Source organism: Geotrypetes seraphini, chromosome 4 (assembly GCF_902459505.1).
Source record: "Geotrypetes seraphini chromosome 4, aGeoSer1.1, whole genome shotgun sequence".
Taxonomy (NCBI): Eukaryota; Metazoa; Chordata; class Amphibia; order Gymnophiona; family Dermophiidae; genus Geotrypetes; species Geotrypetes seraphini.
Window position 1 is genome coordinate 6,690,840 of NC_047087.1, and position 24,629 is coordinate 6,715,468.

General features: G+C 47.5%; 1 protein-coding gene across 1 annotated transcript in view; it reads right to left on the reverse strand.

Annotated features, from left to right (window-relative positions):
* Positions 1-266: 266 nt before the first annotated feature.
* TCF25 (transcription factor 25) overlaps positions 267-24,629 on the reverse strand; it is an 82,583-nt gene continuing 58,220 nt past the window's right edge. Inside the window, exons 15-18 of the mRNA XM_033941245.1 lie at positions 24,223-24,313; positions 9,885-9,964; positions 8,892-8,964; positions 267-504 (exon numbers count right to left, since the gene is read on the reverse strand). Coding sequence (XP_033797136.1) covers positions 343-504; positions 8,892-8,964; positions 9,885-9,964; positions 24,223-24,313 — 406 coding nt within the window. The 3' untranslated portion in view covers positions 267-342. The remainder of the gene's footprint in view (positions 505-8,891; positions 8,965-9,884; positions 9,965-24,222; positions 24,314-24,629) is intronic.

The window sequence follows — 24,629 nt, forward strand, 5'->3', positions numbered from 1 at the left end:
GACCCAAAAATTCTAATTGATAAGAGCCAGAGAAAGAAGCAGCTAAGAGGACCAGATGAATCCACAATTAGAAACCTAAGGTGCAGGGCAGTCCTTTTCTCCCAAACTTGGACCACTTGAACTTCAAGACTCCTGCTGCACCAGTTCAGAAACACGTTTGTATATAGTCTTAGAATTGTCCCTGAATGGAGCCACCATCCTAAAATGGCTTCAGAAACACTTCATGACTTTCATATGCATGAAAAAATATGCCCACAAAAATCAAATCTTCAGCACTATCCTGACCATTTATTAAATTATAACACAAGTGTCATCAAATTTCTTTTAGTATCAGTCTAGAGTTCAATCCCAGTCCCCATCCCCATCCGGATTATCCTCTCGTGGAGGCTCCTGAAACTGGATATTCGCCAGCATGTCCCGCATGGCAGCCATCAGTCTATTCACACCCTGGTTCAGGTCTTGTCTTGCATCAGCATCTTCACCAGCAGCAGGCCTGAGCTCCCCCTGCAAGACAGAGCCAGATACAGTCATTTACTGGTAGGGCTGAGCTCCTCCATAAAGCTAAGCCCATCAAGAGCATAGGCTAAGCGCCCTCTACAATCCACAGCTGGGTAATCATGTAGAAAACCAACCGATTAAACCACATTAAAGGGCCCAGGACACTGATCCTTGTGGTTCTCCCATAACAAACACCACATCCCTAATCTTTACGACGACGAGCAATTAAATCTGAAATCAAAATGTCAAATCCAGACAATGATCATTTTTAGTTTGAGAAAACAGTCTTTGGAAGAAACTGCTAATCATGTTTGATCAATGTTCTCAAAAAGGTTTCTCAAGAGCTATATTTATATGGAAGGACAGACTCTTACATTTTCCTTACGGACTGTTATGCACGGATTTTTCTGTAGAATAGCAAAAAGTCAACAGTTTCCTTTCTATATTAATCATGCACTGGTAGTGTGTTACCCAATTGTACTGAATGTTCAAGGAAGCAGACCTCATGTTGCTCTTTTTGGACTCCTTTTGCCTACTGGGGAAAATCCATCCGTACACAGACATGCACTTGGACCTTCATACATCCCTTGTCACTCTTATTATGCCTTTTCACATCCAGTCATGCATGAGTTTGCAAAAGGAGCAAGAGGAAATGCACAGTCTATCACACTATACAGTAAAGGCCTGATTCTACGAGTATAAATGGCACCTAACTTGTAGGCACCAGTCTGTGCAGTATCAATCAACCGCTAGGCGTTCTTTACAACAATGTTTCTCAACTGGGTCCTGGAGTCCCCCCTTGCCAATCAGGTTTTCAGGATATCTACAATGAATAGGCATGAAAGAAATTTGCCTAAAATCAAGTTTAAAACCAAAAAAGGAGCGTGAAAAATTCAATCAAGAATTCATACTCTTGTATGTGGAAAGCTTGTGCTCAGAGACATGGAGGAAAAAGGGGAACTAAGTCCCCCCCAAAACCTCATCACTCAGTCATTGCAGTACTTCCACTTTACAAGGTAATAATGTTGGACAAAGCATCAAAAATAAATGGTACTTATCTTATTATATAAAGTTCTTTGGCCTCGACGTGCTGAGCAGGGGAGTGAAATTGTTATACATCTACTTATGAGCTTTAACAGAGACTAACACCCAGTATAGAAGATTTTTGTCTTTTGAATGCTTCGTTTGGCTTCCTGAAGAAATGATGAAACGTGGCACGTCGAGGCCAAAGAACTTTATATAATAAGATAAGTACCATTTATTTTTGATGCTTTGCCCAACATTATTACCTTGTAAAGTAGAAGTACTGCAATGACTGGGTGGTGAGGTTTTTTTTGGAGGGACACTTAGGACTAACCCGTTTTTTCTGGGCGATCTGTGGCCGATACTAGTAGGTCCGACGAATTCACCAATCTGAAAAATTCAAATGAGGGTGTTCAGAGGAACGCCCTCATCTGGCCGACATGGATCGCAAATGTGCGATCCCGTGGATGCGCAGACCATCTGTAGATGGTCTACGCATGCATCAAGACATCGCCGGGATGCAACTTTTTAGTTTTACTGTTTTGCAGCCTAGCGAGCCCATGGTTTTAACCCGCAGGTTAAAACCTCAGGCTTGCTGTGCGGGGAAGGGCAGGAGAGATTCATGGCGGCAGGCAAGAGAAAATCGGGCCAGAGCAATGCAGAGATATCGGGCCACAGCAGGCAGGAGACATTGGGCCAGAGCAATGCGGTGATATCGGGGCAGAACAGGCAGGAGAGATGGGGATGAGCAGGACAGCAATTCAGGGCAAAGCAGGCAGGAGAGATTCGGGGCAGCAGAGAGCAGGGCTTCAATGGAGTGGAGAGTCGGAAAGACGTTTTTCACTGGTCCCCAGCAGTCGCTTCTTGGGTCGATCGGCCAGCCCAAAATTTCTTTGGTGAATTGCGTCCCTGTCTACTTTGCATGTGTTTCTCATCATTTGCATGCACGGATTCGAAGCGGATCACAGGAGAGGTTAGTGGTTAGTGAATAGTGCAGGAGGGAAATCTGGTCACAAAGGGGTCGCAAACCGAACTGTTTGCTTTATGAATCTAGCCCTTAGTTCCCCTTTTTCCTCCATGTCTCTGAGCACAACCTTTCCACATATGAGAGTATGAATCAGAAACTTTTTATAAAGATTTTTCTTGATTTTGTTTATAGTGTTCTATGTAAGCCTGTTGTTTACTTATCTTGCTTAAAAAGCACAGTTACTTACCGTAACAGGTGTTATCCAGGGACAGAAGGGAGATATTCTCAACATATGGGTGACGTCATCCAAGGAGCCCCTATGCGGACAGCTTCACAAGCAGACTTGCTTGAAGAACTTTTAGAAAGTTTGTGACTGCCGCACCATGCATGCGCGAGTGCCTTCGCACCCGACATAGGGCGCGTGTCTCTTCAGTTCAGATAGCTAACTAAGAAGCCAACCAGGGGAGGTGGGTTGTGAGAATATCTGCCTGCCGTCCCTGGATAACACCTGTTATGGTAAGTAACTGTTTTATCCCAGGACAAGCAGGCAGCCTATTCTCAACATATGGGTGACCTCCAAGCTAACCAGAATAGGATGGTGAGAGTGTTGGCAAATGTTGTAATATTGCCTGGCCAAAGTGGCCATCTCATCTGGAAAAATAATCCAGACAATAATGAGGTGAAAGTATGAACCGAGGACCAAGTGGCAGCTTTGCAGATTGCCTCTATAGGAGTAGTTCTAAGGAAAGCTACAGATGCCACCATGGCTCTAACTTTATGGGCTGCGACTCAACCCTCTAGACCAGTGTCTCCAACTCAAACCCTTTGTAGGTACTTGGAGGGCCTCAGAAAAAAACAGTTAATGTCAATTTTGCATGACAATTTTGCATGAGGTAAAACTCTTTCTAGTTTATAAATCTTTCCTTTTGGCTAAGTTTTAATAATAATATTGTAATTTATAGCTAAACAGACATATGATCAAGAAATGGTTTTATTTTACTTTTGTGATTATGATAAACATACCGAAGGCCTCAAAATAGTATCTGGTGGGCCGCATGTGGCCCCCGGGCCGCGTGTTTGAGACCACTGCTCTAGATGCAGTCCAGCCTGAGCATAGCAGAAAGAGATGCAAACAGCCAACCAGTTGGAGATGGTTCTCTTGGAAACTGTATGTCCCAACTTATGTGGATCGAAGGAGACAAAGTTGAGTAGAAGATCTTTGTGGCTTAATCCTTTGTAAGGAGAAGGCCAAAGCAGGCTTGCAGTCCAGAGTATGAAGAGCTGTTTTTCCAGGATGAGAATGAGGCTTTGGAAAAAACATTGGAAGTACAATGGATTGATTGAGATGAAATTCTGAAACAACTTTTGGTAAGAATTTAGGATGAGTACGGAGGACCAACTTGTCGTGATGGAATACTGTGAAAGGTGGGTCTACCACTAAAGCTTGTAGCTCACTGACTCTGCGAGAAGACGTGAGAGCAATAAGGAAGACCACTTTCCAAGTGAGATATTTTAGATGAGCCGTAGACATTGGTTCAAATGGAGGCTTCATCAACTCAGCATGAGATCTCAAACCATGGGAGGCAGTTTGAGAGGTGGCTGGACATTGAAAAGTCCTTTCATAAATCTGGAAACCACAGGATGAGCAGATAAAGGTTTTCCCTCCAAGGGCTAATGAAAAGCAGCAATTGCACTGAGATGGACTAATGGATATTGATTTGAGACCTGATTGAGATAAATGCAATAGGTAATCCAGAACTGAAGACAAGGAGGTAGATTGAGGCTCCTTGTGATGAAAGATGTACCAAGTAGAAAACCTAGTCCATTTCTGGTTGTAACATTGCCTAGTGATAGGCTTCCTGGAAGCCTCTAAAATGTCCTTGACAGATTGAGAGAACTGGAAATTGGCAGTTACGTTGAAAGGTACCAAGCTGTCAGATGCAGAGACTGCAGGTTGGGATGAAGCAGAGACCCTAACTGTGTAAGCAGAGATGGAAAAACTGTTAGAAATAGTGGCTCCCTGCTGCTGAGTTAAAGCAGAAGGGAGAACCAAAGTTGTCTGGGACACTGTGGAAGTATAAGAATCATGGTGGCATGTTTGTGTTGACGAGTGTCTTGAGAATGAGAGGAAATGGAGGAAATGCATACATAAACTGGTTTGTCCATTCCAGAAGAAAAGCATCTGCCTAGAGGCGATGAGGAGAGTATATCCTGGAGCCAAACTGAGGCAGCTTGTTGTTGTGGGGAGACGCAAAGAGATCTATTTGAGGTGTTCCCCACTGAGAAAAAAATGTGATGGAGAGGCGACAAATTGAGTGTCCATTCATGAGGCTGTAGAAAACGACTCAATTTGTATGCTAAAAAGTTGTTCTCTCCTTGAATGTAGATGGCTTTCAGAAAGATATTGTGAAGAATTGCCCAATTCCAAACCTTCTGAGCCTCCTGGAAAAAGGGAAGAGATTCTGTTCTCCTCCCTCTTGTTGATATAGTACATGGCGACTTGATTTTCTGTACGAACGAGGACTACTTGAAGAAGATGCTGAAAAGCTTTGAAAGCATTGAATATTGCTTTGAGTTCCAACAGATTTATGCGACACCGATGATCTGTGCTGAACCAATGCTCTTGAGTATGGAGACCATCAAGATGAGCCCCCCCCCCTCTAAGCACAGGTCGAGGAATCCGTCGTGAGGACCTTCTGATGAGGGGGCGTTTGAAACAGCAAACCTCTGGAGAGATTGGAAGAAAGCATCCACAAGTGGAGAGACTGTCTCAATGAAGGAGTCACTGTAATGTGCTGAGAGAGTGGGTCGAAAGCCTACGCCCACTGAAAATGCCAGGATCCACTGAGGGAGTCCAAGGTGAAATTTGACAAAAGGAGTGTTGTGAATTGTAGAGGCCTTGTGACCTAGAATTAACATCATGTGTCTTGCTGAAAGTGAAGTGAGGGATGACACCTTGAGACAAAGCTGTATGAAAGCATCCCAACGCTGTTAAGGAAGGAATGCTCTGAGTTTCACAGTGTCCAGTACAGCTCCAATGAACTATAGAGTTTGAGAGGATTGTAGCTGGGATTTTGAAAAGTTTATTTCAAACACCAAATGGTGGAGGAACCAAATAGTCCGTTGGGTCGCAACAATAACCCCCCGAGATGTTGAATCCTTGATGAGCCAGTCATCCAAGTAAGGGAAAACCTGGAGACCATGGCTGCACAGAGCTGCTGCCACCACTACTAGGCACTTGGTGAAAACCATGGAAGATGATGCCATGCTGAAAGGCAGCACTCTGTACTAAAAATGATGATTTCCCACCCGAAATCTGAGGAACTTGCAGAAGGCTGGATGAATGGGAATGTGAGTGGAAGCCTCTTTGAGATCCAGAGAACATAACCAATCATTGTGATCCAGAAGGGGATACAAGGATGCTAGAGACAGCATCCAAAATTTTTCTCCGATAAGAAATTTTTTGAGGGCTCTGAGATCCAAAATAGGTTGCAGATCTCCAGTCTTCTTGGGCCAAGGAAATAACGGGAGTAAAAACCCTGTGCTCTGCTGTTCCAGAGGAACTTCTTCGATGGCACGGAGACGAAGCAGAGCTTGAGCTTCCTGAAGAAGGGTGGTTGAAGGAAGTGAAGAGAGTAGTCTTCCCTGATTATTGTGAGGACCTAGAGGTCGGAAGTAATTAGCTCTCATCGACGATAAAAATGATGGAGATGGACCTCCTATGGGAAGAGGAGAGGACAGAGGAAGAACGATTGAAGTTATGCTCTGTGATAAGATGGTCAAAAAGGTTGAGTATACTTGGGCGCAGCAAGAGTCTGAGGCTTACGCTGCCTTTGTTGTTGCTGCTGTTTCTTAGGAGGCAACCTTGAATAAGGTGCTGCCTTCCGAGGATAACGCCTCTGATAAGATTGAAGAGGTCTGTAACTCTTAGCAGTGGAAGGTTTCAGCTTCGGCCAAACTATAGATGCAAACGATTTCTCATGTTCAGACAAGTGTTTTGTAGTTGCCTTGAGTCATCAAATAGCTCATTCCCTTGACATGGGATGTTGGCCAGTCAATCCTGCAGATCTGGATCCATATCTACGGTGCAGAGCCAAGCTAGATGGTGAATCGCCACCGAGAACGCAGTGACCCTGGAGGACATCTCAAAAGCATCATATGCAGCCTGAACCATATGCATGCGAAGTTGACCTAGAGTTGAATGCATATGCTGGAACTCTGGTAGGCAATGTTCTGGAAGATACTTGAAGAAAGTAGAAGCTGTCCGCATCAGGGCTCCGTGAATGACATCACCCATATGTTCAGAATATGGTGCCTGCTTGTCCTGGGATAATCAAATTTATGCATATTCATTGTGGATATCCTGAAAACCTAACTGGCAAGGGGGTACTCCAGGACCCTGTTGAGAAACACTGTTTTATAAAATCACACCTAGTGGTGCTTAGGCGGGCTTAGGCATTGCTACACATTAAGGTAGGTGCTGATATATTAGGCCAGGTTTTACGTGGCCTAGTTTACACACACACCTAGCAAAGCTTAAGTCAACAATGCCTTTTCTCCACTGTTAACCACACCTACTTTTCAGATAGGTATTGGAAAGTGCTAGGCGTCCTAAGAGTTCAGCATCAAACTCTTAATTGTTTATTTTCATTTTTTGATTGGTTGAAAACTGGCATGTCAATTACTATGCCAATTGAAAAACAAAGTTGCCTGCAGATTCCAAAGTTAGGCATCCTATACAGAATCAGGCCCCAAGTCTGCACTTTCCAACCTGTAAGTTAAAATATTGTCTTTATTCTGTTTTCTCTGTTGGGTTCTAAAGATTTTAATAGAAAACAGAGAAATGAAGGTAGATAAAGACCATATGGCCTATCTAGCCTGACATTTAAATAGAAATTTGCATATCTATTAGGGTTCTATTTTTAGTTTTCAACAAGAACTGATAACAGAGCACCAGTCCAAAGCAAGTAAAACTCTTTTGTGCCTTTTCTGAAAAAGCACCAACACACTCAGATATATTTTGTGCTCTGAGAAACTCCTAATTAGCTGGAAAATAAACACCCACACAATTATAATTTATTAACAGCTCAGAATAATTACCTGATGTTATAAAGATTACAGTAGTTTAAGATTTACACTATTCACTCTTTGCTTCTCTTGTACAAGCTGCTACTTGTCTTTTCCTGACTCCAGTCCCACAGACACATTCCTCATTTAATTTATTGTACAAGAAAAGGATACTTATCATGTAATTGAAACACTTCCTGTGTGGCTGGATGTCACTTTTACGCAAACATATGTTGGGTTTTTCTAGATGGCGCTAGAGCAGTGGTTCCCAACCCTGTCCTGGAGGACCACCAGCCCAGTTGGGTTAGCCCTAATGAATATGCATGAGAGAGATTTGCATATAATTGAGATGACAGGCATGCAAATCTGCCCCATGCATATTCATTAGGGCTATCCCAAAAACCCGGGTTGGGAACCACTGCGCTAGAGGCCAGCAAGGAAAGTGCTCTGTTCATAGGAATTCTATAAACATCAGAGCATTTACTTCACCAGCTGCGCTGTTTAGTAAAAGGAGCCCATAGAGAATAGAACATAATATGGGAGGAAAAAAGTATGCAGTATTGCGAGTGACAGCACAAAAAAATTAAAAATGGTAAAATCTCTATTAAACCAAAAAAGGCTTCTTGAACCGCACCCCCCTATTTATCAGCATCCTGAATAGGAAATTTGGAGTTAGCTTTTATTCAGGAAAGTAGATTAAACACAATTTATATTTGCAAGGTTAGAAAAGCACATGGACAGACTGTGTTCTGCTCCCTTGTTCATATTGGGGCCACCACCACACAGGCACATTTCCTACAGATAGTGCTGCTGAATGCTGCACTATTATTATATTTACTTTTACAGCAGATTTTAGGGTCCCCCAAGCTCTATGCGGCACCTACAACAGGGACAATAAGGCCACTAACCAGATCCAACAGGCCCTAACTATTAAAGGGAAAGATTGCACAGGCCTACCACCTCCACCTGCTAGAGACTGAGAACAGACTGATCGTAGATGGGCCTCCACAGCCCACTTGTACTGATGCTAAAAGTCATTATGTCTCAGCCTCCACCTGCTGGCAGAGGAACATAAACCCATCCGTTTCTGTGCCGGTCTGGAGGGATGCTAAAGATTAATATATTTACTTTTACAGCATATTTTAAATCTATGGAAAACTTCAGTTAATTATCAAAAAGAAGAGTTCTCTGGTTTATACTCTGTCCCTCCCCTGTGTGCATGCGAGGGTGATAAGCCTGAGGATCCATGAGAAGAAGCCCTGTCTGCCCCCAATCAGGGTACATGGATGAAGCCAACACACACTTGATAAAGTGATGACAAGATCTTGAAACATACCTGCAGGTTAAAATTTGGCAGCAGAGATCGGAAAAAGAGAGATAAAGTGCTTTCACTGGATGGATGACTTGTCCTGGAAGAAAAACAAAAGAAATGCAAGTAATTAGCACTCTGTGAAGAGGATCCTCTTGATTGGGGAGAGGTGGAGGACCATGAGGTCATGGATGGAGAGTAAGGAGGCCCAGCATTACTCTCCTTTAGTTCATGAAAGCCAAGATGCTTACATGTAACAGGGTGTTCTCCAAGGCCATTGAGACAAGTCAGCCACGTGCTACTAATCTCATCCAAGAGCACCAAGTCTCCATTTGCTTTTCAAGAGTTCAGAAAAAGCTTGGCTGTCAACCTTAGCTGTAGGAAACTGCAACCTAATAGGGGATACCTGGAGGACTTGTGTCCACAGAAAACCTCTGTTACAGGTAAGCAACATCTTTCCCCATTAACACCACACACTGACTCCCAAAATAGCCCATCTTAAAACTACTCTCTCAATACAATAAAAACAATGTGTTCAGTCAGTTTTCTGGTTTGATATGTAGAGAAGGGATGATTTTATTCACTAAGGGCTCGGCAACGGGTGTCTGAATAAGGATCGATAACCGCCTGCATGGATAGTAACCAAGTAGATCAAAAAGACAGACACAGAATAAGATAAGTTGGATAGCGTATTCAGGCAGTGGAGGACTTTTTAAGTGCTGTGATGGTCACCATAGCTACCATGCTCGATCCTATTGAGCACTTTGGTGAAAAGTCTGAGCACTTCACTATAATTTAATTGTTTTATTCTATGTTTAAGAACGTTCACTCTGTTTTATAAAGATATGCTTGATATGTAGAGAAACACAGACTAAGAGGAGTTCAATTTGGAAACGTTATTAAAGGCATAATGTAGATTTCCCACCAGTTTGCACAGTGATGCATCCATGTTTTTGAATTTCATTCTCACAAAAATCTAACCAAATCAGTAGAGTTATATAGAAAGCTAAAAATGCTTACCTTTCTGGCCTAGTGTAAGAAACTATAGAATCCAGAGGTGGCAGGGGGTCAAAGCCTAGCACCGCTTGAGAAGTTACTTCCTGCAAAGACACAGAACAGACTCCATTATACAGCCGAGGGCAAAACTTAAGTCAGACCAAGTGCAAATGAAATGAAATCAGAATCATTTTGTCAATGCAGAATTTGCTTTATCTGAACATAAGACTTGCCGCTGCTGGGTCAGACCAATGGTCCATCGTGCCCAGCAGTCCGCTCATGCAGCGCCCTTAGGTCAAAGACCAGTGCCCTAATTGAGTCTAGCCTTACCTGCGTACGTTCTGGTTCAGCAGGAACTTGTCTAACTTGGTCTTGAATCCCTGGAGGGTGTTTTCCCCTATGACAGCCTCCGGAAGAGTGTTCCAGTTTTCTACCTCTCTCTGGGTGAAGAAGAACTTCCTTACGTTCCCCTTTTAACTTTAGAGAGTGCCCTCTCATTCTCCCTACCTTGGAGAGGGTGAACAACCTGTCGTTATCTAAGTCTATTCCCTTCAGTATCTTGAATGTTTCGATCATGTCCCCTCTCAGTATTCTCTTTTCAAGGGAGAAGAGGCCCAGTTTCTCTAATCTCTCACTGTACGGTAACTCCTCCAGCCCCTTAACCATTTTAGTCGCTCTTCTCTGGACCCTTTTGAGTATTACTGTATCCTTCTTCATGTATGGCGACCAGTGCTGGACGCAGTATTCCAGGTGAGGGCGTACCATGGCCCGGTACAGTGGCATGATAACCTTCTCCGATCTGTTCATAATTCTCTTCTTAATCATTCCTAGCATTCTGGGTTTTTAAAAATTCTTTATTTAATTATTTTAACACAATAAACACAATACAGAGCACAATTAGTGTTGATGTACTTCATAAGATTAATACACTAATAAAAAAAAAAAAATACAACTTATCAATGCTACAATTAGAATATTCCCATTCATTATCATGCCCCCCCCCAAGAGACCTGGTTCCAAAAACCGTGGAAGGCCATAATCAAAAAAAACGTCTAAGTCCCTTTTTGGCCTAAGGCCTTAAACGTTGAAAGCAGAAGCAGGGAAAGTGTCCATAACCAAAACAAACGTCCTTGTTTAGAAAATGGCCTGCCTCTACAATCAGCTGTTTAAATGCCCAGACCACCACTACGTCTATACTTGTACCCAAACAACATCTACACTTATACCCCATAATGAACCAAAAAAACGCAGAAGCCCAAAATGTCTAACACAAGGGCTTTTAGGCAAAGGAGGAGCCAGTCCTTCACTTAAAAGCTGGATTTTGTAACCGGTGTCTGTCAAAAATAACACCGGTTACAGAATCCACACCAACCCCCCCCCCCCCCACACACACACATTGGGGCAGGAGGGAATCCAAGCCCCCCTGCCCCGGGCACCCCCCCCTGACGACATCGGGGCAAGAGGGAGCCCAAGCTCTCCTGCCCTGCAGCATCCCCAATGATATCGGGGCAAGAGGGAGCCCAAGCCTTCTTGCCCTGGCGATCGTGCCCCCCCCCCGGCCGAGTACGATCGGGCCAGGAGGGAGCCCAAGCCCTCCTGGCCCCGGCGACCCCCCCCCCCCGACTCGAACTGGCCAGGAGGGAACCCAAGCCCTCCTGACCCCGGCGACCCCCCCCCTACTCGATCTGGCCAGGAGGGAGCCCAAGCCCTCCTGGCCCCGGCGACCCCCTATCTCCACCCCCCACTACAATACGGGCAGGAGGGATCCCAGGCCCTCCTGCCCTCGACACAACCTCCCTCACCCCAACGACTACCCCCCCCGAACCCTATGCAAGTAATCAAAGGCCCATCTCTGCTGTCTTGCAGGTGCCATGCTTCATCCCCTTAATCCCATTCTGAATTCTGTAACCCAAGGCAGTTCTGCTAACCTAGTGGCAAGTCTGACCCTGATTCCACAGGACTGAGCAGCAAAAGGAACCTTTGGTGATCCACACTGATGGCAATGTGGAAATAAACCTCAGATCTAGGAAAGGAAGAAAAAAAATTCAACTTTTCTGACTACCATATCATCAGACGGAGGTGCCTGCAGACATCCCATTTATAGCAGAAGATAGGTCAGAAAGAATCATCTTTCTTTGGAACTACAAGGTAAATGGCATAGTGACCGAGACCTCACTCTCAATCAGCACCTTTAGCCTCAATAAATCTCCCCAGAGTAGCTAGCACAACTATTTTCTTGCAGTTGAAAATACAGGAGAAAGCCATAAGGGCACTGGAATACAAGTAGTGAATTTCAGGGAATATTCATTCTGTACAACATTTAGGATCCACTGGCTGAAGTGATGTAGAACCACTGCAAGACAAGTTTCTACTGAGACTACTTTGGAGAGGACCTCCTGGCTCTTGCTGGGCCACATGGAAATTCTGGAAGCCCTGATGCTGTCTTTCTTTGGTACTCTTAACCCCTTACTTACCTGTTCATCCTGCCTGATGGGCCGCCGCGTGGGCGGACCGCTGGGCAGGATGGACCTCTGGTCTGTCCCAGTGGAGGCACCTTCTTATGTTTTTAAATAACTCCCTAATCCCTTATTTGATGTAACTCTGCTGTATGTAATATCACTATATGTAACTTACAGCAAATGTAACTTCATTGCAAATGTAACCTAGCTGTAAAAATAACTTCACTGTAAATGCGTCGTCGCCGAAAATGTAACTTTGCTGTAAATGTACAGTCTCTTCATCTGTTAACCGCATAGAACTTCCATGGTAATGCGGTATACAAGAATAAAGTTATTATTATTATTTGTCCTGTTTGTCCGTCTTGAATAGATTATAAGCTCTGCCAAGCAGGGACTGTTTCATACGTGTTTAGCGTTCAAGTGCTATACACAATTAGTGGGGCTATAGAAATAAGTCGCAGTGGCAAAGAAAGCGCAGTTTTTCCCCAGAATCTGCTCATCTGGAAGGCAAACTGTTTTCTAATCTATAGCATCTGAAGTCCCTAAAATGAACAGGGTCCTCTGGGATTTTGAAGCGGAGGCTCAACCAACTTTTCTAATCCTTCACAAAGGGGCAGCTTACCCAGGTAGTCGAAACAGTGTCTGCTGCCCAAGCCACAGATCAAAACATAAGATCATATATTGCACCTGCCAAGACAACCAGCCTGGGCTCTTTGGATACTAAAGCCATATAACTCCTGAAAACATGACAGGGGTAGGTTTTAAGAAAGGTTTGGACAAGTTCCTGGAAGAAAAGTCCATAGTCTGTTATTGAGAAAGACAAGGGTGAATCCACTGCTTGCCTTGGATCGGTAGCATGGAATGTTGCTACTCTTTGGGATTCTAGAATCTTGTTACTCTCTGGGATTCCGGAATCTTGCTATTCTTTGAGATTCTGGATGGAATTTTGCTCCTCTTTGGGATTCTAGAATCTTGTTACTCTCTGTGATTCCGGAATCTTGCTATTCTTTGAGATTCTGGATGGAATTTTGCTCCTCTTTGGGATTCTAGAATCTTGTTACTCTCTGGGATTCTGGAATCTTGCTATTCTTTGAGATTCTGAATGGAATTTTGCTCCTCTTTGGGATTCTAGAATCTTGTTACTCTCTGGGATTCCGGAATCTTGCTATTCTTTGAGATTCTGGATGGAATTTTGCTCCTCTTTGGGATTCTAGAATCTTGTTACTCTCTGGGATTCCGGAATCTTGCTATTCTTTGAGATTCTGGATGGAATTTTGCTCCTCTTTGGGATTCTAGAATCTTGTTACTCTCTGGGATTCTGGAATCTTGCTATTCTTTGAGATTCTGAATGGAATTTTGCTCCTCTTTGGGATTCTAGAATCTTGTTACTCTCTGGGATTCCGGAATCTTGCTATTCTTTGAGATTCTGGATGGAATTTTGCTCCTCTTTGGGATTCTAGAATCTTGTTACTCTCTGGGATTCCGGAATCTTGCTATTCTTTGAGATTCTGGATGGAATTTTGCTCCTCTTTGGGATTCTAGAATCTTGTTACTCTCTGTGATTCCGGAATCTTGCTATTCTTTGAGATTCTGAATGGAATTTTGCTCCTCTTTGGGATTCTAGAATCTTGTTACTCTCTGGGATTCCGGAATCTTGCTATTCTTTGAGATTCTGGATGGAATTTTGCTCCTCTTTGGGATTCTAGAATCTTGTTACTCTCTGGGATTCCGGAATCTTGCTATTCTTTGAGTTTCTGGATGGAATTTTGCTCCTCTTTGGGATTCTAGAATCTTGTTACTCTCTGGGATTCCGGAATCTTGCTATTCTTTGAGATTCTGTATGGAATGTTGCTCCTCTTTGGGATTCTAGAATCTTTTGTTACTCTCTGGGATTCCGGAATCTTGCTATTCTTTGAGATTCTGGATGGAATTTTGCTCCTCTTTGGGATTCTAGAATCTTGTTACTCTCTGGGATTCCGGAATCTTGCTATTCTTTGAGATTCTGGATGGAATGTTGCTACTCCTTGGGTTTTGGCCAGGTACTAGGGACCTGGATTGGCCACCGTGAGAACTGGCTTCTGGGCTTGGACCATTGGTCTGACCCAGTAGGGCTATTCTTATGTTCTTAACCTATTTGAGGACCAGAGGCCACTTCGTTAGATGCAAATTTTCCAAGCTCCTCCAAACAAGATTAACTGCATAGTAGAGAATGACATGGGGAAAAAATTTGTCCCCGTCACCACCCCGTCCACTGTCCCTGTCACTGCAACACTGTCCTCGCAGCATCCATACAAGCCTCAGTACTGCAATATTTAGCTTATTTCTTCCTTATAAATCAAAGTTCTAGCTGCTCAACTAGAGAAAGATGTTCAGCTGGCGGGGCTTTGTTTATAAATTTTTATAAACACAACTAATATACAGTGGTACCTTGGATTACGAGCATAATCCGTTGCAGGAGCATGCTCGTAATCCAAAATGCGAGTTTCCCCATAGGAAATAATGGAAACTCGCTTTGATACCTTCCCACTCCCCCATCCGATAACCGGCATTGCTCCCCCCCGCTCGCAAAGGCCCCCTCATTCCAACCGGCACCCCCCCGCCCTAACAACTTAAACTTCCCCCCCTCCCCCGTCTGGCACTGGCACGCACGCACAGATCGTGCCGGTGCCTAGAAGATCTTCCGGCTTCAAGGACTTCTAATTCTCCCGCTCGCCAAGAATCTCGTCTTGCAAAACACTCGCAAACCGGGTTACTCGCAAACCGAGGTTTGACTGTACTTTATACAGCTCACTCAACACCTGCTGGAGACTGAAGTAGACTGATAAGAATAGAGAAGGGGATATCTTATGTACTATTCGACAGTTTTGTTTTCAGTCTCCACCTGCTGGTCATGATTGGATTTATACTCATTTGTAAAGATTAACCTCTACTGGTCTGGAGAGTGCTAAAGAAATAGAATTTTTTTTTAACCTTTGTTGTCTGGTTTCTGCTTTCCTCATCTTCTCATTCAATTCCTTCCATCCACTGTCTGTCTTCTCTCAGCGTCTTCCATTTGCTCTATTACTGTGCCTCTCCCTTCACCCCCCCCCCCAATTGGTCTGGCACCCATCTTCTTCCCTCCGCTGTCCCCATAGTCTGGCATCTCTGTCTTCTTCCCTTCCAGCGTCTTCTCCCCACTCTCTGTTCCCCATTTCCCTTCAGCGTCTTCTCCCTACCACCACCCTTCCCTCTTGCCATCTCACTGTCCTTCAGCACCCCTTGCACGGCCTGAGAATCTCCCTCCCTCCCTCCCCCTTACCTTCGTAACGCGTTAGTAAAGTAACTTGGTGAAGCCGCCCGAGCCTGCCTGCAGTCGCGTGTGTGTGGGTGGAAGCTTCTCCTCTGACGCAACCGCCCACACACACACATGACTGCAGGCAGGCTCGGCTGGCTTCACCAAGTTACTTTACTAATGTACCATGAAGGGAGGGAGGGAGATAGATTTGGTCGGTAGGAAGGAGGGAGGTGACCATGTGCGTTCCCTCCCTTAACTACGGGGACAAGGCCATTCACTGCTCCATGGGGCGGTGGATGGCCTTGTCGCCGTGCTCGCAGTGAGCACTTTTCCCTCCTACACCGTTTCGGCGGGTTACTCGCAGCTAGCCGCGGGTAACAGCCAACGTATCATTCTCTACTGCACAGCTTAGAAAGTGATGAATCGCCAACACAAAATCTGGTCCTGAAATCCTATACCCCAAAAGGTTCTCCGGAACAGCATCAGACCTCACAGGGATAAGCAATCTCCATCTGCTGGAGGACACAGGACCTTTATAGGATGATGTCATCAAAACTATAGTTCTTGGTCTCCATATGCTGGCAGGAGAGGGTAAAGCCATATGTCTGCACTGGACTGGAGGGATAATGAGGACCTAATTTATTGAAGCATGAGCTTTCAAGAACCAGAGGCCACTTTATCAGATGAAATAAACTCTAGTTCTCGAAAGCTCAGGCCTCAATACATTGGTTAGTCATTAATATGGCAACTGCCTCACACCTTTGTTACACCTGAGGTCACCACTTGAATGTTTTTACTGTTGCTAATGGATGATTGAGATTAGAGAAGGAGAAATTAGGTTCTTACCTGCTAATTTACTTTCTTTTAGCTTCTCCAGACCAGTAGAGGTTAACTTTACGAATGGGTATATATCTAATCATGACCAGCAGGTGGAGACTGAAAACAAAACTTTGGGACAGTATATACTATCCTCCCTTCTCTATTTCCCTCAGTCTGCCGAATAGCCAAGCAGAACCAAGAACTGGAAAACAGGAAGAAAACAATACTCCGAACAGGAGTAACAAATAACATACCCAAATGCTGTTGGAAAATGCAGAGGAGAAATACCCGAAGGAAAATGTCCCCACAGCTCGCCAGCTAAGCCAGCCGAGCCACAGCCGCTGTTCTTTAATTCTCCCCGGCCCTAGAAAAATACTAGAACCCGCAGCAAAAAACAAAAACTGCCCGCGAAAACAGCCCCAACAACAACAACAACAACAGACAGGGTGGGGACCTCTACTGGTCTGGAGAAGCTAAAAGAAAGTAAATTAGCAGGTAAGAACCTAATTTCTCCTTCTTTAGCACTCTCCAGACCAGTAGAGGTTAACTTTACGAATGGGACGTACCAAAGCAGTCCCTCTCACGGGCGGGACCCCCGAAGGGCCGATACCAGAACACGCTCACCGAACACCGCGTCCCGACGCGCCTGAACATCTACCCGATAATGTCTAACAAAAGAATACAAGGAGGACCAAACCGCAGCCTTACAAATATCCACCGGAGGCACGAGCGACGACTCAGCCCAAGAAGCCGCCTGACCCCGAGTGGAATGAGCCTTGAGAAACTCCGGAACAGGCTGCTGTTTCAGAAGATAAGCGGAAGCAATCGTCTCCTTGATCCAGCGCGCAATAGTAGCCTTAGAAGCGCCAGCTCCCCGACGAGGACCAGCCAGGAGGACAAAGAGATGATCGGACTTCCGGAATTCCTGGGTCCGCTGCACATCAGAGCGAAGGACCCGACCGACATCCAACTTGCGCAGCTGCCGTTGCTCAGAAGAGCCCTCCCGACCACCCAAGACCGGGAGAACCACCGATTGATTGACATGAAAAGGAGAAACAACCTTCGGCAGAAAGGAAGGAACAGGCCGCAAGACGACCCGCTCCCTAGACAACTCCAAGAAGGGAGCCCTACAAGAGAAAGCCTGCAGCTCAGAAATACTCCTAGCAGAAGTAATGGCCACCAAAAAGACCGCCTTCAAAGTAAGGTCCTTCAAAGAACAGTCGTCCAAGGGCTCGAAAGGCGGGCGCACCAAAACAGAGAGAACCAGATTAAGATCCCAAGAGGGAACCGAGGGCCGTAGGGGAGGCCTAAGCAACTTGGCCGCCCGCAGAAACCGAATCACATCAGGAAGAGCCGATAAACGCTGACCTGACACCAACCCTCGAAAGGTTGACAGGGCCGCAAGATGAACCCGGAGAGAAGACCAAGCCAGGCCTCTATCCAGGCCATCCTGCAAGAACTCTAGAATGTTAGGCAGAGAAGCGCGAAAAGAGGTCACTCCCCGCGCCCGACACCATTCCTCAAAGAGACGCCAAACCCGCACATAAGCCCGAAAGGTAGAAAGCCTCCGGGACCCCAACAGTGTAGCGATCACCTTGTCTGAATATCCCTTCTTGCTAAGGCGACCCCTTTCAAGAGCCACGCCGTAAGACAGAAGAGAGACGGGTCGAACAAGGGAATGGGACCCTGCATCAGAAGGTCGTCCGAGAGAGGCAGAGGAAGAGGAACCGCCACCAGGTGTCTCACCAGATCCGCATACCACGGACGTCGAGGCCAATCCGGAGCCACCAGCACCACCAAACCCGGATGGTGAACAATGCGAAGAAGCACTCTGCCCACCAGCGGCTAAGGAGGGAACACATACAACAGCCCCTCCGTTGGCCACGGCTGGACCAGAGCATCCAGACCCTCGGCCAGCCCTTCCCTGCGACGACTGAAGAAGCGGGGCACTTTGGCGTTGCCACTCGTGGCCATCAGGTCCATCAGGGGCTGCCCCCAATCTTGCACTATCAACCGAAACGCTCCGGCGCCGAGAAACCACTCTCCTGGATCCAGGAAGTGACGACTGAGGAAGTCTGCCTGAACATTTTCTACCCCGGCTATATGAGAAGCCGAGAGGTCCAGAAGATGGGACTCCGCCCAAACCATGAGCCGAGCCGCCTCCTGCGCCACAGGAGTGCTCTTGGTGCCCCCCTGACGATTGACATAAGCCACCGCCGTGGCATTGTCCGACAGGACTCTGACCGACTTGCCCAGCAAAAGGGAGTGGAAAGCTAACAGCGCCAGCCTGACCGCTCTGGTCTCCAACTCGTTGATCGACCAGGAGGCCTCCTCCGCGGACCAGGTGCCCCGAGCTGAGTGGCCCATAAACTGAGCCCCCCAACCGAGGAGACTCGCATCCGTAAGGAGCACCGTCCACTGCGGGAGATCCAGACCCACCCCCTGAACCAGGTGAGGGGTCCGGAGCCACCAGCGCAGACTGCAGCGCGCCAAGCCTCGCAGGGGAACCGGAACATCCAAATCTTGCCTCCGGGGAGACCACCTCCGGAGCAGAGCATACTGAAGAGGACGCATGTGGGCCCGCGCCCACCTCACCACGTCCAGGGACGCCGCCATTGACCCCAGGACTTGGAGGAAATCTCGCGCCCGAGGACCCCGGGACGCCAAAAGCAGGCGAATCTGAGATTGCAATTTGCTCACCCGGGCCTCTGGAAGGAAGACCTTCCCCAAGGAGATGTCGAACATAACCCCAAGGCACTCCAGACGCTGAGCCGGGACCAACCGACTCTTGGAAAGGTTGACCACCCAGCCCAGCGACCGGAGAAACTCCACCACCCGAGCCGTAACCCGGGAGCTCTCCTGCAACGACTTTGCCCGAATCAACCAGTCGTCCAGGTAGGGGAGAACCAGGATGCCCACCGACCGCAAGGCTGCCGCGACGACCACCATTACCGTGGTGAACGTCCGAGGAGCCGTGGCCAGACCAAAGGGAAGCGCACAGAACTGAAAGTGCCGCCCCAAGATCGCAAAGCGAAGGAAGTGCTGATGAGAGGCCCGAATTGGAACCTGCAAGTAGGCCTCCGTCAGATCGAGAGACATCCAGGATGGGCCGAAAGGTCCCCTCCTTTATGGCCACCACAAAGTAAATGGAGTACCAGCCGGTGCCCCACTTCGTAGGGGACACCGGCACCACTGCCTCGAGATCTAGCAAACGCTGAAGGGTCTGACGAAAAGCCTGCGTCTTCCATGGAGTCTGACATGGAGAAGCGAGGAAAAGGTCCGGCAGAGAGCAGGTAAACTCCAGAGCGTAACCGTCCCGCACCACCTCAAGGACCCACTGATCGGACGCGATCTCGGCCCATTTGGGGAAAAATTTGCGCAGCCGGGCCCCCACCGGAACCAAAGGGGGCGCCGGCAAGGAGTCATTGCGCAGGACGGGAAGCGGGGGAACCGGCGGAGGGATTCCCTGCCCCCCGACGGGCCCCCCCGAAAGGGCTGCATGCGCTGGAAGAACCGACCCCGGGAAAAACCCTGAGCCGGGAAAGAAGCAGCCCCACGCCCCGGGCGATACTTGCGAAATTCCCGCAAACGCCCCCGGGCAGCCCCACACCTAGACGCAGGGCGGGCACGGTCCTCAGGCAGACGGGGCACCTTCGAGTCCGTCAGAGTCTGAATCAACTCATCTAATTCCTCTCCAAACAAAAAGACCCCCTAAAGGGAACTTTAGTAAACTTAGCTTTGGACGCAGAATCCGCCGCCCAAGCGCGCAGCCACAAAATACGCCGCGCGGCCATGCCATAGACTTAGCCGAAATCCGCACCAAGTCATAAAGAGCATCTGAGAGGAACGAGGCAGCCATCGCAATCTTCGCTACCTCCTGATCCACTAGAGACCAGTCATCAGACTCCCGATCCAGGACACGCTCAGCCCACCGAAACACGGCGCGAGCGACTAGCTCCCCACAAACAGCCGCCTGGACCCCAAAGGCAGAGACATCAAAATCATACTTAAGAAGAGTCTCTAACGCACGCGCCTCCGAGACCCTAAGAGCAGAACCGTCCATAACAGGCACGGTATGCCGCTTAGGAAGTGCCGAGACCACCGCGTTCCCCATTGGCGAAATTAAGGTAGCCCTACCTCCCTCCGGGACGGGATACCCAAGAGCCAAGGCGCACACCAAACGAAACTGCGCCCATAGGCCACTGCGCCAACACAAAATCCCGCAAATCCTGACGCACAGGAAAAGAGCGGGAACCAGGACAGACCCCCTGAAGCAGAGGGGCCCCCATACGCGGGGTCTCCGGCGGCGCCACTGCAAAAATGCAGCACCAAGGAGACCTGCTACACAGGTCTAAAAGCTCATCCCTCTGAATAAAAAAGCGCACCACGGACGCATCTGCTCTGGAAGACGGGAAACCCGCCGCCCCGCTGCCAACAGGCGTCCCCTCTAGAGGATCCTGGAAGCCCGCCAAAGCAGCCAGGTCCTCAACCAGGCCAACACGCTCCTCCGCCCACCAATTCGCAATCCAAGCCCCCCCGCGGGCGCTTGGATGAGGGAGGAGGAAGAGGGGACGCCAAACGAAAAGAGGGAGGCAAAGCCATAGGGGGCGCGGAGGGAAACCCCCCCCGAAACCCCCCAGGCGCACGTGGGACCCCCAAAAGTCCGCACAAAGAAAGAAAATAAATTGGGGGCAAAAAACCCCTGGGGGTCCCCAGGGACTCCCTGCCCCAGCAGGGGTCCATGCTGAAACCTGCCCCTGTGTTCGCCATACAGGGGGAAGGTCACCTGAGGTTGCAGACAAAATGGAGGGGCCAGACAAAGAAAATGGCGAAGTTCCCGCCAAAAATGCTCCCTCCATGGCCTGTAGCGGCTGAGAAGACTGAACAGTCCCAGCCGCTAAGACAGGCAAGTCGGCATCAGCTGTCAAAAAATCAGCTGAGAGGGAATCCTTCGGGGAATCCCTCCGTGGGCGGTTGTGGAAGACCGGGCTTCCCCACTGCTCCAAGCCGACTCGCGAGGCACCATCGGCGGGGAGCTCTGGGCGCCTGCAGCCGCTGCCGACGGAGCTCCACCACCTCACCGACCCAAACCGCCGAGTTCAGGCCGGCCGCGAGTGCCTCGCGGCTGGACTAAAATTGTGGCCTACTCCCCCGGAGAAGGGCACAATTGCTCCAGACGCGACCTAGCTATAAAAAAGTGCTGGTTACATGAAAAAATACAGTAAAATACAGTTTTCTTAAAGGGAAACAACCCTTCAGACCAGCACTACCTCAGGATTTTTTTTTTTTTACAGAACAGACTCCACAGGCTCTCGAAGCAATATGCCTTGCTTGACTTAGGGGGCAAGGCTTACTGCTGAGGCTCCTCTAAAAAAATGTGGGGAGGTGGAGGAAGTGGGGGGAGGGACCCCGCTCGTGACCCGCCGGGTTTGACACCCCCGAGGTCGGACGGACCCCCAAACAGGGCCCGACCAAGCTCCGTCCGGCCAAAAACAGGGACAATAAACCCCTAAACAAATTCCAACAGCCCTTCCAAGAGAGATGGGTACAGATCACTCAACACCTGCTGGAGACTGAAAGAAGACTGAGGGAAATAGAGAAGGGAGGATAGTATATACTGTCCCAAAGTTTTGTTTTCAGTCTCCACCTGCTGGTCATGATTAGATATATACCCATTCGTAAAGTTAACCTCTACTGGTCTGGAGAGTGCTAAAGAAAAAAGGTTTGTTTTGAAAGGACCTCAATCTTTCTATCTCACGGATCCTTAAACAGCAGCATTTCTTTTCACTGGGATAGCCGGTTTGTGAGTTACAGCCACGACCGGGACATTTGCTCCTGGGACTCCCCTCCCCCACAAAAAAAAAAAGCCTTCTTTCCTTCAGTGGGAAAAAATTGACTAGCACTTGAGACTCATGCTGGGCATTTCCCATTGCTTTAAGAAGATGCTGATCGCAAACTTAAAGAGAGACTTTGAAAGGCTTCTTCAGGGGCTCAAAATCCAACATCTGAAAAGAGAACACAACCTAGAAGACAAGCATCAGCAGATCTTCTTTCCTGAAGAGCTGAACAGCAGCAAACTCCTTCTGTGGAAGATAGCTTTCCTTCCTCAATTCCCCCTGGGGCTAAGGATGTTCACGTCATCCCTGGGGCTCACTAATTAGCATAAAGGCTGCTCTGACAGCTTGAAAGCTGAGAATGCACTATAAGTAACGTCAGCAAAGATTAATACTGTCACCTTCTCCAGTCTCTGTGGCTCCTGAAATCCTTTGTATGTAGGGCCAGAGAAGCAGTGGAGGAAAAAGATCAGGCATTGAAACATAGAAAATGACGGCAGAAAAGGGCCACGGCCCATCAAGTCTGCCCACTCTAATGACCCACCCCCCTAATATCTTCCATGAAGAGATCCCACATGCTTATCCCATTTTTTCTTAAAATCTGGCACGCTGCTGGCCTCAATTACCTGCAGTGGAAGATCATTCCAATGATCAACCACCCTTTCAATGAAGAAATACTTCCTGGCATCACCATGAAATTTCTCACCCCTGGTTTTCAGCAGATGCCCTCTTGTTGCCGTGGGTCCTTTAAGAAAAAAAGATATCTTCTTCCACCTCGATATGGCCCGTGACATATTTGAACGTCTCAATCATGTCTTCCCCTCTCTCTGCGTTCCTCAAGTGAGTATAGCTGCAACTTACCCAGCCATTCCTCATACGGGAGATCCTTGAGTCCCGAGACCATCCTGGTGGCCATTCGCTGAACCGACTCAACTCTCAGCATATCTTTTTGGTAATGTGGCCTCCAGAATTGTACACAATATTCCAGATGAGGTCTCACCATGGATCTGTACAACAGCATTATGACTTCGGGCTTTCGGCTGACGAAACTTCTACAGGGAGTTTCCAGAATGCATCCACTTCTGCTGGCATAGTGTCCACTGAAATAGCTCTGTTTGACATCTGTGCCCGGAAGAGCTGGCTACGGCAAATCCTGCCCTTAGGATTCAAAGGTACAATGAAAGGATGATCTAAAGTGCAAGGAGTTGACGCAACGATTCGAGTCCCAGCTCAAGTATTTGTCTCTGGAAAGCCCCTCCCCGAGTCCCTGCTCAAACAGTACGTCGACACAGGTGGCCTGGGAGCTCCTCACCTACAGCTGCTCCACTGGGAACCTGACCAGCGAACGTTGTTCATTCCGAGAAAACAACCTACTGGCTTTTGCCCTCGTCTCCTCTACTAGGGGAAGCATCTGGAATCCTATTCCAGAGGTGGAAGATCCAAATCCATAGTGCAAGTGCTTCCTCCACACCATTCTTATGTTACAGTGATGATGGTGAAAGTTTGTTAGTCCTCTATCTCCACTGGCTGCTGGGGTAGCATAAAACCCCACACACCCAGCCTTATCTAGCACAAGAAGAACTGCTGCTTTTGTGTTTTATTTTGTAAACCATTGTTCTTTTCCTTCCAGCTCAATTGAAATCAGTGCTGGAAATCTGGTGGCATTCACAGAAGGGAGTTTTCTCCTCTTTAGAGCCTCCCCCTCCCACTGTTCCTAATTTGAGCCAGAATCCTGTATCATTAATTCTAAATGTGTTCAGGTTATGAATTCTGCCTTTACCGCCCCTGTCAATGAGAGCCACTGCCACTAAACAGGCCTGTCTGTCTTTATTTTCATCACATATACCAAGTCTTATGCTAATATCATTTCCTGAATTTGAGCAAGAACAAAAAGGGGGATAAAAGGACAGGGCAAAGCAAAGAGAGAAAGAGCAAAGAGAGCGGGAGGTGTGAAAGAGCTGGCTGGGGATCCTCACCAGAGGCAGTGCTGCCACAGCTTCCTTCATTTCTGAAAGAATCATATGACGATAAATGTTCCTGGGAGCACTCTGATACCGCACTTTCCTCCTGTGGGGCAGAGAAGCAAACAAGCTACAAATCCTTCCAACTACATGTTACTCATCCCTAGGCAGCAGGGTTTCTAACTCATTCAAATATTGCTTTCTACTGACATACATACCTTTTGTGGGGTTTTTTTTAAGTGCATATTCTGCATTGCCATCCCCCTCCCCCTCATTTTTATGCATCAAGGCTGTTCTTGATCCTGGGTAGAGAACTTTACATAGCATCAGCCCAAGGCCCTGGAGTCAAAAGGCTGTGCTCATGATTTTACTAATTGGGTTGGTTTTTTCCGGTATCCTCCCACCATCCATCATTTGGCATC